This window comes from Melozone crissalis, unplaced genomic scaffold (genome assembly GCF_028551555.1).
Source record: "Melozone crissalis strain CALT ecotype California unplaced genomic scaffold, PUWL_Pcris_2 ptg000005l_1, whole genome shotgun sequence".
Taxonomy (NCBI): domain Eukaryota; kingdom Metazoa; phylum Chordata; class Aves; order Passeriformes; family Passerellidae; genus Melozone; species Melozone crissalis.
In genome coordinates this window covers 27,792,121-27,811,240 of record NW_026535783.1, presented here as the reverse complement: position 1 = coordinate 27,811,240, position 19,120 = coordinate 27,792,121, and the positions used below count along the sequence as shown (strand labels likewise).

Here is a 19,120-nt window from a genome sequence, read left to right as displayed (position 1 = left end):
CTGAATTAAACACTGCTACATTCCATATACCCTCTTCAATTAGTGACTGATCAGGTTTGGTCCTTTTATCTACCTCCCTTATTTTTTGGTTCAACAGATTTGTGCCTAAAAACGTTCCTGTTTATTACTCCTTTTCTTTTTATCCCCTTATGGCATTCAAATGTTCCTTGACCAGACACAACTTACACAAGCTGATGGGTCTCTCCTTCCATGTTCCCTTACAGACCACAAAACTCTTTCACGAACAATACAGAGCACAACTGTAATCACTTCGTCAGTCCAGGAAGAGTGAAAGAGTGAAACTTCTGAAAACAGTAAAAACTAAGAATATGGGAATAAACAACAGCCCTTCACCCTTGCCCTAAACAGGAATATTTAATGAAAATCAAAGGGCTGGTGTAGGGGACGAGATGAATTTGTTATCATAAACCAGGAAAGTTTGTCTCTCCCATCCAGGTATGCGAAGTCCAAGGGACATTTTATCTTTTTGCCATGATAACCCAGGATAGTTCACACACCCCCATCTGTATGTACTTCAGTACGTGACAGATGCCAGCTGCAGATCTTGGAATTCAGACAGCAGCACCTGCACTCATCAGCCAGGTCCCTAACGAGCAAAACAGGACACTGCATATTGATTGTGTACTAATAAGCACAGGTTTTATCATCCTTCCCTGCTGTGCTTTCCCTTGAGCTTCACTCTCAATCAGGTCCCCATTCGATCAGCACTGGTGTCCCAGGGCTTCCACAATGGTGACTCAGCTTTCAGGAAAGTCAAAGCTTTCACATGCTCATTGTCCTGCCTTATTCCTGAAGGATCCACATCTACATTTTGTGTAACAGTGAGGGGGGGAAAAAAAGAATAGGATGAAAAAGTGGCATCTTATTAACTTGTAAGCTGACAGATGAAAAGCTCTTGGGAATCATGAAGTTTGACATTACCTTTTAATATATTCTTAAAATTCTAGCTTTAAATAAAACCAGAAAGGAGCAACTATAAGAAGCAACTGTGGGGCAGTAAACTAAAAGCCCCGTGCCACAAAACTGGCAAAAAGTAACAGATTTTATGAAAAAGTGGACTACTTCCAAGCCTAAATGGTGTGCTTTTTTCAAGACAAAATAAACAAGGATTATCCGGTTGGACTCAAAGCTGCACGACAAAGGACCTGTCCGCGTATGAAGATTTGCCGGCAGAATCATACTGTAATGACACACATCTTTCACTGGCAAAAGCTCTTTAGAGGAACTTCAGCCGACAAAATAAACACCAGGAATAAGAATCTTTTGCTAGTATAATTGGATTTGCCCAAAGTATTTTGCTGGCTTAGCTGCATTGGCCAACAAACTGATATTTTTCATTCTGCCAACTGTGTGCCAGTCCAATTAGAGCATGTAACATTGCTCGTTCAACTTCTGCAGGGTAGCCAGCATTCAGAACCCTTGCTTCAACTCACCACCATTCACATAACCATTATACCTCTTTTCATGAATAAGAGAACATCTGAACAGATACAGTGACTTCTCCAGTAAGAAATGCAAACTGATACAGCTGTTGATGATGAGAACAATCTTGGTATAACACAGTCATGAAGTCAAGGTAAATGGGTACATGGTGAGAAAATAAAAATTCTAATATTGATGTCCATGCATCTAACACTGACACCCTGCATCTGCCAAGCACTAGACAGAAATACTAGAATGTAAATAATGCTTCATGTGTTTGGTTTTTTTTAATAATTCAAATTTTACCTAAAAAACTCATTATAAGTAATATTCAGAGCCATTTTTTTCTAGTCAAGCTTTTATTTCAGAGTTGTGACCAGGATAAAACTTGGAAACTTGATTGACTGGGCACATGCTAGACAACTTCCTGATGAAAGATCAGTAAGGGAAATCTGAATTTGGTCTAATAAAAAGTTGGCAAAGAAATGCAGACCTTCCCAAATCTGCAAACGGTTTCAATAAAAGCAGGTGACTGAAAGGAAGGCCAAAATGAGCCAACTCTTGCAAAAGTCCCAGGGGACAGCATCTGGAGGACTGTGTGCAGTTCTGGGCTCCCCACCACAAGAGAAACACTGACATACTGGAGACTCCACTAAAGGGTCAAAGAGATGATGAAGCGCCTAGAGCACCCTTTGTGCAAAAAAAAGGCTGAGACAGCCTTGGACTGACTGATCAGCTTAGAAAAGAGAAGGCTCAGGGCTATCTCATCAGAGGCACATCACAGGCTCCATGTGAACATGAGTAACTTGACTGAGCACCAGCACAGGTTTCATGGAGGCTGTGGAGTGTCTCTCCCCGGATCATCTCAAAAGCCATGGTCCTCGGCACTTAGCTCTACCTAAACCTGTTTCAGTAGAAGAGCTCGACCAGATGACCTCCAGAAGTCCCTTCCAACTCCAGCTGCTGTGATTCTGCAGATGCTAAACCAAAGGCTTTTGGAAGCCTTCTTCCTGTGAAAGAAGCAATGTGCAACTCATGTGGGACTTCAGGGTACTTCAAGATGTAGCCTTGAGGTGTGAAGTATTCCTGTATCTACAATTCCCCACTGAACACTAGATACATGTGAGTATTCATAAAGGAAGATAATTTCTTTCTGCACTTCAGAACTTTTTTCTTTATTTTTTTGTCCTAATTCTCACACTCTCAAGAATTAAGAAAATGAATCTGTAACTAGCACTTGGGATGAAAATTCCACAGAGAACAAAAAACACTAAGCATGACACTGTTTCCTATAGCCACAGCAAAATCTAAAAAAAAAAAAAAAGGCAATTAAAAAACTTCATGCTCCTGGTGATATTTCTGTTGATTTATGAAGAAAGTGTATCAATTTGGACAGAACAGTGCTTAGCAAGGCACATCATTCTGAAATGAAGCCTACAATATTTTCTTTAACTTGCTTCTGAGTATGTGGTAAGAAGGAAACCAAAGCTCAATAGCCATATGTCAGGCTGCTGGTACAAAATCTTCTGTACCAGCTTTATATATATCAGGTTTCTAAGTAATTTTTCTGAATTAAAGAGCCCTTCTGAGAGTGGAACGGCAGAACTTTCAACAATATTTAGTAAAAGGAACACAATTTGTGAAACAAGAGCAACATTACCAGATGTGGTAAAAAGAAGTGCAAGTTCATCTCTTTTCTTTTGTCTTTCAAGGCTATGATGATATATATAAATTACGTGGTATGTATAAATTATAGCTGTAACAACTGTACCAAGAACATGCCTCAGTAATCTTTCTGGCCATCCATAATTCATTTCTGGCTAACAAGATTAATTCATTATTTACTGACAGTGGGCACAAAAGCCAATTTGATCTTCAGCAATCAGAACTGACAAGGAATACTTCATGCAAAGTTTATCTGTGAAAATCTGAGGCATGCAATAGCAAACCACATTGCAATCTACAGAACTGTTTCAAAAAAAAAAAAAGGTGACTGAAAGAAAGGCCAAAATGAGATAATTCTTGCAAAAGTCCCAGGAGATAGCATCTGGAGTACTGTGTGCAGTTCTGGGTTGCTACTAAAAAAAAAAAAAGAAACACTGACACAATAAAGACTTGCTTTACTTATGGTCAAAACACCATTAATAAGCTCCATTTTTGATTTGTTGCTTATTCTACATCAGACTGACACTTCTGTGTTTTTCCAGTGTTTTCTCCATTTTTTCTCTGAAATGTATTTCTCACTTAAGTGAGTATTTAGGATATACAAAAATCAACATTAAGAGACAACTACATCTGAACTGCTGAAGTTTCACACAGTAAGTACTTGAAACAGCCCTAAGAATTTGATTATTAGATACCAAATTTTCATTCCAAACACTGGAATATTACTTTGCTGCACATGAATTTAAAGCACACAAAGGCATTAGAAAAATGTAAAAATATTAGCATCATATTTAGCACTACAGAACTAAACAGCATTAAAAAAAAGTGTTTTAATATGACAACATATTTCTCATATCCAAGCTCTCTTGCTCATACAAAATGGACAGTAAAACCCATATATCACAACTGCAGCACCTCCTTTTCTAACAGTGAAGCAGGTTTAAGGAACGAGGCAGCACATAACCATCTCAAAGATCTTCAAATATTAAATTTAATTAGTATTTGTAACTGTTTGCAGTACTTGCTGCATGCAAACAATCCTTTGAAATATGAAAAGGTTTTGCAATCATCTTTTGCAGGAATGAATCAAAGCACTTTAAATGCTCCAAACTCACAAAGATGTTAGCAAGTATTTATTTTTGTATCACATCATCGTATTTCTTCTGAATGGAATCTTTAACTCTCAATCCAAAAATACCGACCAAATGTCAATATGGGAGGAAACCTCAGCTACACCTCCCTATTTTAAGAAAATCCAGTTGCTGGAAGAATATTAAATTTACCTTAAAATCTCAATTTATGGTTGCAGTTTTCAACTTTGTCAGTGATACGTGTGATAGAAAATGGAAAAAAAATTGTGCTATTTCTGCAGATGTTCCGTGCAATTAGTATGCACTATGATAGCAAACATTTCAAGCTTTCTTAAAACTGAAAATTGAAAGAGTTATGCAACAAGACTTTAAAAAAAGTCTCCAAAAAGACTTTAAAAAAATATTTTCCATTGATAATTTCTATCAGTCAATCTCCAAAATGCCTACTAAGATCTGAGGTAAAGTGTCCATGTTTTGATATCCGCACCATCTTACACCATACAGAAAGTGTTATTTCAGGTGATGACGTTAAAAGCTATCTCTGGGCCTCCACAGAGTCCTGATCCCCTCTTTCATATGTAAGCAGAAGATAAATTTTATACTACAGAATTACACATCATTATCATCATCATCATCACTATCATTTTCCTATATATAAAGCTGAAACACATAAAACTTTGCACATGTACCATTAAAATGTATTCATTGCTGCAAAATAATTTCTTTAAATGTCATAAAATGTGCTGAAATTGACATACTTAAAATAATGCCAGGGCAAGAGTGAAGTGGGGAAATCAAGACAAGGTGCTCAGGTATAGGCACATCTGAAAGAGATCACCTTTTCAATTTTAAACATAATTCTGCTCTTCCTGCTTTGAAGGGACCAGGGATCTGAAGAGAATCTGGCTCAAAATTGCTTAATAGCTAAGTCTACTCTACACATAGTTTGCATATTCAGTGTGTATTCACTAATGATTTTGCCATTTAGACATGTGAAATTAACAATACAGGTATCTCAGTGGAGACAGGTTAATTAGGACATTCATTACAAGTAAAAAAACCAAAATCATACTCTTTCCACTTTTAAGATTTTTCCCTATATTAAACTACTGATATATAGATGCACACTGGTATGCACACACATATATGAAACACAGCATAAGTAAATGGACAAGCTATCACTTGAGCACTGAAGACCGACATCTTTTATTTGTTTTAATGGATGTTATGCTGACCATATTTGTTGACATAGTATCAAGAGAACATCCAAACATTTACACCAATGGAAACATTACTCACACTACTATAACTGGTATTTGCAATAGGCACAAGGATCAGTCAGCATTTGAAATCTGTTCCTAGTGAGAGGACTAATAGCATAATAACTCAACCTCTATTGTGACAACACATATTTACACTTGCCTGCCTTCACTGTTGCTTGTCATCACAATACTGACCTGCATAACAGGAAGATGAAAGTATCTGGTCAGCACACCATACTGTTAAAAATTTCTGAGTGTAATGTAGTTTACGTGTTCTCAGTTCATACCACAATTTTCTCTCTACATTGCTTCAGTTTCTCTCTATTGTTAGAAATTTGAAGCCCCAACAAATACTCTTCATCTGTTTTAGAAACTACACAATGAATCCACAAAAACCTACCTACCTAATCAGTACAACCAAACTGTCACGTTAACAACAGAATGCTCTTCAATATACTCACACTGGTATTAGCGGGGGAAAAAAATAAAAAAACCAAGAGAAGCAATTCTTAAAGGATACAGCTTAAAAGAGTTGTATTTAAACACAGGCTTGAAAATTCAAAGGTCAAGATACTTAATTCTAAGAATAAGGCATGCTAAGTTCAACCTTCTTCAAATTCCTGTCTCTATGGGGAGATGCCACTAAGCAAGGGAGAAAACACATCCCAAATGGCACAAAGCAGAACTACAACCCTTGTACTTAACAGTCACAGCAACCTCCAACACTAAACCTCTCACCCTGTGCATCAGTTCTGTTCTTCTATTTATGATGCTTAATTTATTATTTCCTTATTCTACAGAATTTTACACACAAAAGCAAATTTTCACAGGTGAAATAAATACCAAGGCTTAACTCTGCCCTTCACACAGTTTAGGACAAGTAAACTCTTCATCACCTATGGCTGGACACAGCGGGTCACCAAGCACAATGTGATAATTAATATTTTGTTAAACTTTTTTAAAAAATTAATTTATTTACACTACAGAATGTTGATACACAGCAGAAATAGCCTCAATAACAGCACAGTCTAGGATTCCAGGTCATGGCAGCTCATGACTTAGAGAGATGTCCTCTTTCCTTGGTAAAGAACAGGCAGAATGGCCCGGCCTAGAAAATCGTGGTGAATGGAATTATATCCAGCTGGTGTCTGGTGACAAGTGGTGTTCCACAGGACTCAGTACTGGGGCCAGACCTGCATAACATCTCTATCAACAAACTGGACAAGGCGATCAAATGACTCCTCAGGGAGTTTGCAGAGGACATTAAGTTGGGCAGAAGTTGACCTGCTGTAGGGTAAGAAGGCTCTGCAGATGTATCTGGACAGGATGTACCAAAGGTCAAAGGATGCACTGAGGTCAAAGTTCACAAGGTCAAGTGGTGGGTCCTGCCATTGCATCACAACAACCCCATGCAGTTCCTAAGGCTGGGACAGTGTCTGGAGAGTGCCCAGCAAAAAGGATCTGGGGCTGCTGGCTGACAACCACTGAACACAAGCCAGGAGTGTGCCCAGGTAGTCAAGAAAGCCAGTGGCACCTAGCCTGTGTCATCAATAGTGTGGCCAGCAGGACTTGGCACTGGTGAGGGCACATCTTGAGTGCTGTGTCCAGCTCTGGGCCCCTCACAACAAGAGGAACATGGTGGGTCTGGAGCAGAAGTCTTATGAGGAGTGGCTGAAGAGGCTGGGGCTGTTTAACCGGAGGAAAGGAGACTCAGAGGAGACCTTGTCTCTCTCCACAGCTACCTGAATAAACAGGCAGCAGCAAGGTAGCAGTTGATCTGTTTTCCAAGTGACAAGAAGAAATGACCTCAGTTTGCAACAGAAATGGTTTAAATCAGGTATTAGGAAAATTTTCCTCACAAAAAGGATTGTCAAGCATTGGAACAGGCAAGGGAAGCAGTTGAGTCACCATCTCTGGAGGCAATAAAAAGATAGACATAGGGAGGTCATTTAGTGCTAGACTTGACAGTACGAGGTTAATGGCTGGACTTGATCATATTATGGGTCCTTTTCAATCTAAATGATTCTTTTACTCTTTTCAAAGCTCATCCGATTTAGACAATGTGCTACATAATAGAGTCTACTTGATTTAAATATATACACATAATTTAGTTTTTATTAGCAGCTTGGATAAATTAGTAAGACTTGCTTTAAAAAGCTTAGGGGAAAAAAACCGTTCTTCTCTAGAGCTCCGATTTATACACACCTTTTACCCTTAGTAGCTTGCAGAACTTCCTTTTTTACATGTGTCAGACCCAGTAAAGGCCCTGTAAACATATTAACTACTGCAGCAGTGGCTGGTTCCTCTGCCCCTGCAAAACATACATGTTGGGAGGCTGTCATCAAACAGGTCATGTAATGGGTAAAGAATTCACTCCTCAATATAAGCAACAAATTATTTGAGATGACAAAACCAAGAAAGAATTGGCATTTTCTGCTAAGTTAACAAGGAACACAGGAGGAAACACTGCAGGTTCTCAACTTCAAAAGACAGCTCCTACTTGTGCAGATCTTTCCATTTACTTTAGAAAACAAGATTATTCTCACACAAAGTCAAAGGAAGGTCAATAAAAAACAAACTACGATACACAGATGATAGGCAAAGGAACATCAGCCTTGCTCCCCAAACACACTCAAACAAGCATGATTTGCTGACTCACTTCTTAAACCTTATGCCACACCTTTTATAAAGAGGAAAAAATAGGCATTAAGAACTTAAAACCACGAAGAAATGTCCTTTTTTAAAACACTCTCAAGTCCTGCCCAATGGTGAACAAAACAGATCCACATAAATATTCACTTACAGAAAGCAGACCCAAAGAATACAAGAACTATACTAGGTCTCTGTATTTGAATTAGAGAAAAAGTACTCTAGCTGTTCTCTGATACAGTAAGGAAATTAAATAAAAGAGGAAGAAAGCGTCACATATGATCTGTAACCTATGCTCAGTAGAGCTTCACATACAAAATGACTAAATGCCTATTGGTCTTACCAGGTCCTTTGTGCCCATCTCTGAATGTTTTTCTCAAAGCCATACTCATCCACTTGGAACTCACTTGCCTTCCAAATGCTATTTTAAATGAATTTTCTAGTCTTTTATGTCTCCCATCTCTTCATTTCCCATCTCGCTTTGTATTCAGTTCTGATGTTTTACCAAGAGACAAACACAGAAGACAGATCAAAAATGCCCTCCCCTCAGTACTTGCAAACAAAACAGTCTTGCAAGAGATTAATTTCCAAGACTTAGATTTTCAAAATGAGGTTTATCAAAAATATTCAGCACACCACAAATTTTTTAAAGAACAGTCCCAACAGGTCATCTAATAAGGTCACCTGAATAAGGAAGAAAAGCCCCCAATTTTTGTCTAAAAAGTCATCTCCTAAAGCTTTCATGAAGACTGACAGAGCATCTGCTCAGCAGCACCATAAATTGTGCCATGAATGTTCCCATCCCTTCTCACACAATTTACAGTTATTGCACTGTGACAAAAAAAAAAAAAAATATCCACTTCCGTCACAAATTAACAAAGCTGGCAAAGACAGACCACAAGGCTAAGGTAAGAGGTTCTGTAGAGAGAATGTACCTGACTTAATGCAATTTCTGAATTTTTTTAGAACAGAGGTGTTCACAGATTTTGCAAAGGAACAAAACTGCAAGACTGATGAGATGAAACAGCTACTTAAACAGAAAGCAAGCAAAGCAGAGCCTATGTAGTGGTGCTCACATGAAGCACTGGTTATTTTTTGTAGTAACTGAGGTACTAGTGGGACATACAAAAAAAGCAAAGTTATTGAAAATAAACAAGAAGATAAAAAATTCTGAGACGGCAAACCCAGAATGTATTTACTGAGAACCAGGAACTACATACATTAAAGGAAGAATGTCCCTATTTTCCTGAGAGGAGAAAAGCAAATCAGCCTTTCTACTGCTACAATGCCAACAGAAGACAGTAGCAAGTCAGATGTCTGCTGCTTACCTACTTTTCTACCAGGTGATGTACAGTTCCAATGCAATCTGGTTGGAAGGCAAACAGCAAAATACTCAAGGTGTAAAAGGGCTTCTTTTCTCTTTTCCCCCTTCCCCGTGCTTTTAAACGGCAGCTGTTGCTGCCCTTTAATAGCATGCACTGCTATTAAAGGCCAAAACCAGCACCAGTTTTCAATGTTCTGACAAACAGGCATCAGTAGAGGGCACCAAAAAGCAAAACAAGTTTCCTTATCTTTAAAGAACTTATTAAAAGAGGAATCTACCCACTCCCATGCGAAGCTGAAGAGTAAAAAATATTAAAACCATCCTGTTAAATCACAGATGTCATCACGTTCTGCCCACAGCAGAATTTAAATATTCTGTATTAGATAATTTAACTTGATATAAATTCTTACATAGAAAAGGAAACCACAAGTTCTACTTCCACATGAACTGATTAATTCAAGCCTGTATCTTCTTCTACAAGTTTTAAGAATCACTCTTCCCACAGGCAAAACAACTTTCTGACTAAAATTAGGAAAAAAGAAGTTCTATACACTTCCTCTACCCTTATTTCCACCTTTCCCATCCTTCTGAAGCAAGGTGGGGATGGCAAAATAACACAAAGACTACCTGAGAACATTGTAACTCAAAGACCTGCTCTGTACAGATTCTCATTAGATCCACAGCAATTCAGACCATGTAGTCTCTACAAACAAACACGTATGACAAATTTGACTTATGACAAGACCAGTTTCATAGTACAAGACTACAATTCAACCACACAATTCTTATATTTTAGGAAGATGTTACATAAAAACCATCACAACTCTTAAAGACTTTTTAAGCAAAAAGTTGAAAAAATAACTTGACTTCCTCAACAGTCCACTTTAAATCATAAAAATTATCTCTTATTATAATGTCAGTAAGCCATATTAAAAAAACATATTTAGAACAGCTGATACATAAACCTGACAAATCACAACAGTAACTGATTCAACTAATGTAAACTTCTGAGCCAAATCCTTGTATTTCAGAAGTCAATTATATACTGTTACTTCAACACCAGCGCAGGTACAAAGCAAGGACTTAACAACATGTAATTTCAATTCACTATTTATTATACTTTGGTTCATTATAAAAACCCCACAAAGTGAACCAGGTAAGAATCAAATGAAGTTTAACCTACTCTGTAAATCCATGAGATAACAAAGTAAGATTTACAAAGGAGATCATTAAATCTTTACTTTTTAAGACCCTTTTATTTACATACAATTTTTCACAATTGACACTTTTCACAAGTAGCATAACTCCAAGTTACAATTCCCTGAAAACTTTCTTCACATGTTACACTACGTATGCATATAGTTCATTTTCGCCCAGAGATTTGGTGAGTAAGGATTATGAACTATCACCAGCCATGAAACCTGCCACAAAACCTATCCGCTCTTCCATCTCAGACTTCACAGTCTAATGACTGCACCTTCCTTTCTCTTACTTCACACATTAGTATCCAAAAGGAGTTTTTTCTTCTGTCAGAGCAATGAGTCTCTAATACCACAGCCTCAATACCCCCTTGAAGGTAAGAAAGGTAATGTAATATAATGCTGCAAAGCAGTTAAGGAGTCTGTTGGGTCAGCCGACAGCAAGATCCCCAGGATGTGGATAAATAGCACGAATTTGGCAAATGAAACCAAAGCAGTTGCTTCAGTGAATGACATTCAAGAACAAGCACACCATCAGCAACACCGAATTAAATATTAATGTAATTCAGTACTTGAATATGGCAGACTTCTATTAATCCTGTTCATCTTACCATTCTGCTTGCCCCACTCCACATGTGAAGAACTTACCAGAAAATGCAGGTCTGCTTCAAATACCACCCTCAAAAATCTCTTTCAAAATGCAAATACAATACATTCATAAACATCGTCATGACTTCCAGTTCAATGAACTTCTGTGTAAATAATAACTAAGCTACTTGCTCTGAACAGTTACAATTTGAAATGTGTGTCCCCACTTAAGATCTCAATGCACAGGACGTTTAAAAACACACTTCGTAAGGATAAAAGATATAACTTTACAGTTCAAGCATAAAAAAAAAGTAAATTCCGTTTGTGTTGCTTAGGAATTAAGCCACGTGCACTAAAAAATACCGAATGCCTTAACATTTATGCTTGCTAAATCAGTGTTCCCTTAAACAGCTGTTCTTTCGACTAATTTAAGAGGATTACAGACACCTAGAGACGTCATTTTACTACACGGATAGGAGAACGTTCAGTGCTTCAGAAACACTTGCTACCGCCTTGCACATTAACCTGCCTGTCCTGAAGACAGCACACAGCAGTTCAGTCCCGGAAAGCCGGGTAATTTTCAGGTTCCAGTTCTGCCTTTTGCCAAAGCAGATAAAACAGCTTTAACAACGTCAGACAATTACATCCCTTCCCCAGCTCTCGTCCACCTCGCGGGCCGCCCAGGTGGAAGGAGCTCGGGCTCCCCGTCGGCCCAGGCCACACGGCCTCCTTCACCCTCTACCTGTACGGGGGGCGGCCGGCGCCGCCGCGACATCGCGCCTTCCCCCGCCCGCCTGACGAGCCGCGGGCACCGGGCGGCGCCGGCGAGGCCCCGCCCCCCGCCGCTCCCCGCGCCGGCACCTGCGGCCCCGCCGGTACCTGCGGCCCCGCCGCCTCCGCCGCGGCTCCCGCGGGGCTGCCCCGCCTCAACCTCGGGGCCGCCGCGGCCGCCCCGGGCCGGGCCCGACTCTTCCGCCAGCGCTTCCGGGAGCGCGGCCCCCGCCCCGCGGGCTGGTGACATCATTCCCCGCTGGCCGATGACGCCACACCACGGCCGGCGCGAGGCGTTCTTTGTCTGCGCCCGGTGCGGCCGCGGGCCCAACGCGCCTGTGCGCCGCGGTGACGGCGCGCCCCCCCCGCCCGGCCCCGTTTTAGTTTCGGTTTCACAGGATCGAGAGCGGAGAGCACCGGGAGACACCTCCGAGATCAGCCTGGGGCCGATCTTCATCTTGCCAACCAGATCGTGGCAATGGGTGCCACGTCCAGTGTTTCCTTAAACATCTTCCGCGACGGCGACCCCAGCGCCTCCCCGGGCAGCCCGTTCCAGTGTCTGACCACCCGCTGAAGAAATCCTTCCTCACGTCCAGCCCGAGGCCTTGAGCTTGAGGCCACCTTCCGCTTCTGTCGATTGAGGAGACCGACCCTCACCTAACTCTCGAGAGTCACTGGATAAACAGGATTTGCTGACGGTGCCACACAGGTACCGGCTCGGGATGCAGCCCTGATCAGCAAAGGCAGCAAACGGAGCCTCACTGAATTGATTTACTCGAGCTGTTCCCCTCAAATAATATACTACCGCCTTACTTTTCACCTTTCCGACCTCCCTGCACTCTCTACCTCAGCGTAATTAAAGTTTGTTCCCAACTCTAAACCAGAAAACAAACATCTGCTGTAGGTATAAAGAACTAACGTTCTAAAGGAGATGACTCACTAGGCATGAAAGTGGTTGAAAATTGGTAAATGACATCCTTGCAGCTGCCAAAAGTGAAATGAAAAAGGTCTAAAGCTGCTCAATAAACATAGACAGAATGAACTGGGACTAAGAGTGTGTGGGCATGCGGATGTGACAACAATACACCACATGAAGAATGAATCTGACCTGTCCTACTTGGACAAGAAAATTTTCCAGTTTTGAAATTGGAGGGGACAATAGAAATTCCTCCTGATATTCCCATTTTTCTATGTACTTCCCCTCACACATTCCCCACCAGAGGTGCATGTGGTCCTATATAATACATCATATACAAATAAATGTGATGGGTCCTTCAAATACCTGAATTCGTTAATCACTTTTTGTTCAACTATATGTGAATTTCGTAGGCTGCACCATCCAAAGTGGAACAGAAAGCTGCTAATTTTTACTTTAGGATTAGAACTTAAAAATACTTCCCTTCTTGTGAAAACATCTTTTTAATGAGTTGACCTCTTTATTACAGACTGAGTAGCTCACGTCCATGACAATTTTGTTAAGACAGGCAAACGGGAGGAAGTCCATAGAAGCACAGAATTGTTAGGGTTAGAAGGGACCTCTGGAGATCATCCCATCCAATTCCCCTGTCAAGGCAGGGTGACCTCGCGCAGGTGACACAAAATGTGTGTGGAAGATGCACCAACTATAGGTAGGAAATTTAAAGGTTAGAAATAGTAAAATAAATTATGTAGCTATGTATTTCAGTCAAAAGTATTAAAAAGAAAAAAAATTCTTTACATACTGTGAAAGTAAAATAAATTACAATAAGCTAAAAAGGAGAAAAGCAAAGTATAATTACCAACCCCTTAGTACTAGAAAAAAAAATTCCAGGGGATTTTTTCCCAGAAATTTCCCTGGAAAAAATTCCAGTGATTTTTTTTTTTTTTTGTCATTACTACTAGGTGGCCAATCTGGTTTTTAACTGTATGGAATAGGTAACTTGATGAGATCTGTGAAAAGGGATGTTGCAAGAGTAGTTAAGGGTTGCATCTTTGGATTTTCTTTTCAAAATGAGTCAGCGTTCTTTAACAGAAGCACACCACTGATGAAACAGCCACCCAAGGGACAAAAAAGTATTTTAAAAGCTAAATAAACTTGGTATAATTGAAAGCCTCTGCAGGATGATATACTTGCAGAGTATATGGAGATATATCTCTAACCCTAGTAGGAATCCACTGCTTGAGCATTAAAGTGATATACTAAGGAATACCAATTCCTTCTTACAAGTATCTTTCCCTAAATGCTGTGCTCAATAAAGAGACTTATTCAGTTTTTATTTAATATTTCTACTTTAAAGCAAAAATCAAAGAAATGAAAAACATGAAAAAACAGTGCCCTGACTCATGCACTGAGGTTTAAAAGCTCCCACCACCAAAGCAACAATTACTTTAAAATAAATTTTAATTCTATTCACTTTACTACACCAAATAAAATGGGAAATGTATTTTATACTTATGCTATATTAGATTTCTTTGTAATACAAGAAGCACTGCTTTTGACGCTACAAAATGAGACAAGTTCACTTAATGCAGTGAGTCCACACATGAAAAATCTTACACTTTGGTTTTCTGCTGATGTCACTGAACATGAATTCAAGATTCTCATGTGCCAAGTCAACAAAATCAAGTAATTGGACTGGAAGCCTGGGAATTGTTTTCATTAAGATTGCAACATTCCTTTAGCATGTGTGGTGTGGAACTTTTCTCATGCTGCTGTACAGAAAATGACATCTGGGCCTGTGGAGAAAATACTGTAAAATATGTGTGGATTACCAGTCAAATACTAACCTTTACATTTCTTCTAAAATGCAAAAACTGGTTCTGCACAATCAGGCAAAAACTAGTAAATTACTTTGCTGAAATATGCCTGTTGACTAATCAAATGTATGTCAAACTATTTTAAATGCATGTTTTTCATAAAGTTTCCAGAATGAATATGAAAAGCCCCAACAATTAATACATTTGTAGATGAATTTATTAAATCCAGCATTTAGTATAATTTAAATTATATTCATACCAAAATGAATAGGTGGTATCTCTCAGTAATAGCAGAATAAATCAGAACCTGATTTTCAAAGTAATTCACAGTGGAAACTGTGACCAAAACTAACACAAGAATATAGGCATATGTGAATACAAGCAAGGAGTGAGAGGGGATTGCAACTGTGCCCTAGCACAGGCTACTTTAAGGAAGCATCACTTATGATTTAAAAAAAGTCTATCCATATACACAAATCCTTTGGAAAAAAACAAACAAACCCCAATCAGTGGGCATACAGAGGGCAGTGACCAAAAGCTCAGAGTCCCAATGGACATCAGTGCCAAGTTGTGTCCCACAGGGATCTGTACCAGGACCAGTGTTATTCAATACTTTTATTATTGAAACAGATGAAAGGATCGAGTGCACCCTCATCAAATTTAGGGATGACACCAAGCTGATGTGGTTGACACTCCTGAAAGACAGGATGCCATCCAGAGAGATCTGCACAAGAGGATGGTTCATTGTTGCATTGGTCCAAACAAGTGACTATTTTAATCAAGGAATCAACTAGAATTTCCTATAAAATCCATGTCAGACAGCTTCACATATTCTTACAGAAAAATCAAAACCCTTACCAAATAAACCTGACACCTGAGGGAAAAATGTGTCTCTTAAACAGAGCCAAAACCACATTCTTTCTGCTTTTTATACTGGTCCTACTTAACTAAAGTTTACAGTTGGAAGTTCTTTCTCAATTGGTGCAGAATCAACCCTAAGGAGAAAGACTGTTTTCTTCCACCATCTCTAAATATGCAAAAATAACATTTGGCCTAATTCCTCTATTAACATGGAGGCAGGTGGTGTGCCAAACAACCACTCTCCTGAAATTTATACCAGGCAAGCTGCCACACCCTTTCCTATTCCCCTGCCCCCAAACCAGTGAAGCAACTATCAAACAGATTTTCCAGCAAGATTTAAACAAGCTTTAATTGCCTTGATATGACATAAAACTAAGGAAAGGCAATCAGTGTAACACAAGAAATGGTATTCCATGTAATGACTCACAAATGGAAAATGGTTAGTTTGGTGCACTAGGATGGCTCTGAAATGAAATTTCCCCCACCCATTCCTCATCCAAGAATCTTCCAGTGCAGAGTATACAAGGCCCAAAAAACAAAGCAGTAAATACTGTTGAATATAGCTAACCAGATTATCAAGTGGAAATTTAAAATAATGTTAGCCATGCTCTAGATAGCATGTTTGATCAGTATCTGTAGGATAAACCAGTAACCAAATCTAGGGTGGTACCTAAAAATAAAATTAAACTAAAACACTAAACCATACCAAAAAAAAACTCCAAAAAACCAACCCAACAAGAAACAAATATACACACACTCTAAATAAAAAAACAAACAAAATCCTGAACAAACAAACAAAAAAATAAAACCAACAAAAAACACTCAAAAAACCCACACAAACAAAAAAAAAACCTAAAACACCCACAAACAAAACAAAGAAACAAACAAAACACTCCCCGTAAAACTAGAGGAAGGAGACTGAGAGAGAAAAAAAAAGATAGTAAGGGAGTAGAACAGTAAAAGAAGCTCTTTCTGAAAACAACTCTAGCTCTACAATAAGCTGGAACAACTATATAATTAACTTCTTCCAGAGTTTCAAAGCACAATTATTAATGTACTTATTAAGGCAGTACCCCATAGGTTTTTTCATTTCCCAAGGAAAATGATTTAGAATTTGACCAATACCCACCACTTCCCAGACATGTCAAGCCAAGAAGTTAGTTTACTATGAACGTGTCATACATGCATACAGTGTAAGATACATTACATGTTGAACTAAAGTTAATCAATTTGCAGTATTTACAGACAATAAAACTTAAGGTAAAACCATCAACATCCAGTCTCACAAGGAGTTCAATATCAAAACTACTCTTTTCTGCATGCCACACTTACAGTAGTGATCCAAGTATCACTGAACATTTAATACACAGCACTCTACTGGCCCCCAAGCAAACTAATCTGCAAATATGCCAGAAAGGGCTAGGGAAACACATGCACACTACTAGACAGGTTGCTATTTTGAAGATGCATGACAGAACAGAAGTCCTAGATTAGCTAGGCTCTAATCTCTAAAGTCAGAAGAAACAAGACATACTGCCTTATCTAGAAATTGGCAAAGCCATTGCCATTATTTATTAACTGAGGGTGTCAATATGGCAAAGAATACAAGCAAGAAATAAAATACAGTACTAAAGACAAATTTCTCATTAACTGTCTAAAAGATTGTCTGGAGAAAAATATGTATCTTACTATGATAGAGACAGTTCAAAAAGTAACTCTGAAAACTGACTGCTATATCTGCAAAACAATAATGTTTGTGTAGTAAAAGCAATATATAAAAACCCTGCAATGCATATTCATCTTGTGAATGAAACATTCACATAAATCTCACCTTGTCACTGTCATCAGTACAAATGTGATCTTGATGGATTGTGTGGCATTGAAACGCTGTACCAATACTACCTGGAAAACAAGGAGGGAAGGGAGAAAAAAAAATAACTAAAATGATAACCCAAATTCTGTGAACACTAAAAATAAAGGTAAATATAGCAAACTTTCTTTTCTCAAGATTTAGTTCTCAAGAAACAGCTAGGTTTGATAACAGAACAAGCATCAGAGACATTTTTTAAGGGTGCCAATGTCTTCACATATATTTTTTAAGAATTTTAAACAGAATTAAATTATAGCTAGCTCATCAATCCAAAACAAACAAATGCACTGAAGTACATACAGGCATATAAAAATAAAGAGAAGCTATGCAATTCAAGTTCATATACTGTACTACCTGGCAACCACAAACCAGCAGCCTCATTCCAGCAATACATTAAGACTAAAAGAGGAGAATTCCAAGGTCAAAGTTTTAATTGTGTACAATTTTCTTGTAGTGGAATTTCTGCCTGCTTAATGGTTCAATACAAGTTTCTTTAAGCCTAGGAACAAAAGGGACAGTACACCCCTACAAAGGCTTACTTCAGTCCTGAGACTTCTGTCCAAAGAATATATGAAAATATTTCACAAAGCTTCTTTCTGACTTACCACTTCAGAAAAAATATTATTTTGCAATAGGAGTCATTGTACTGGCTTGAACAACAGTAATGCATGATCATACTGTGTATTTTTTGTAGGAAGAGAAGGCAAAGAAGAAATCACTATACAGTTGAAGTTTCAAGGTGAAAAGGGAAAAAAGAACTAGTTTTAAACTGTTCGAAATATGCAGTGCTGCCCTCCCACTTGATTTAGACGTAAGCAAACTGCAAGTGTTTCACTATAAGCACTCCACATGTTTTCTTGAACTGGAATCAGTTCAAGCTCAAAAGCAAAGCAAGCTACAAAACTTAAGAGAACACAGTGTTAAAGGTAAAGCTTGATATCTTTCTGACCATTACACCAGAGGCAGAATTGATGTAAAATACAACCTTTTGAATTGGTCTAAAATAAGGAAATAGCCAACAAAAATAGGTAAATTCAGCCAAATTACAAAAAATACACATAAACTTGTTTCAGGCATCCACGCATGTGGATAATGAAAGGAATTTCAAGAGGTTAAATTCCTAAGACTTACTCCCTAACAAATTAAAATCCCTAAATGTGGACCTTGCATTACAGGCTATATTATGTACTTTACAGACAGGCTTTTCACAAATCGTGATCGCATGCGCCATCACGATGATAAGCTGACTTTGTTCTAGCTATAACAGATACCAGCAGAAGCAACATAGCTCCAGTAGCAGAGCTTCCAGTTAGTTAATGCAACATAATACACCAGGGCAGCTCATCAGTTTTCATGATGCTATACCTTAAATTCTAACAATATTCACATTACCAAAAAAAAATTCTAGCCTGGGTTTTATCTACATATTTCAGTCAAACTCAACTATTTTGCAGTTAGCAGAGAACCTGCTAACCAACCAATCCGTTCTGCAGTTAGCAGAGAATATGTCAATGTTTTCCTTTAAATTGCTTTTTTTTTTCCTCTTAACAGGATTTTCATGGCCTTTATGACATATTTGTTTCATTTGCAGTCAACTAATACCCTACAGTACAATAACAAGATATAAGACACAATCCCTAACTGTGAGAAGTGAAGGCATT

General features: G+C 38.7%; 2 protein-coding genes across 3 annotated transcripts in view; both read right to left on the bottom strand.

The window, feature by feature from the left end:
- The window catches only part of SHB (SH2 domain containing adaptor protein B), a 333,076-nt gene that overhangs the window by 162,367 nt on the left and 151,589 nt on the right, over positions 1 to 19,120 (bottom strand). The gene's annotated exons all lie outside the window — the stretch shown is intronic.
- Positions 1 to 19,120, bottom strand: part of RNF38 (ring finger protein 38) — a 106,002-nt gene that overhangs the window by 34,849 nt on the left and 52,033 nt on the right. The window contains exon 2 of one of the 2 annotated variants that reach the window (XM_054283642.1): positions 17,421 to 17,491. In XM_054283642.1, coding sequence (XP_054139617.1) covers positions 17,421 to 17,491 — 71 coding nt within the window. Of the gene's footprint in view, positions 1 to 12,100; positions 12,142 to 17,420; positions 17,492 to 19,120 lie in introns of those variants that run through there. The other variant, XM_054283651.1, reaches the window with a different exon arrangement.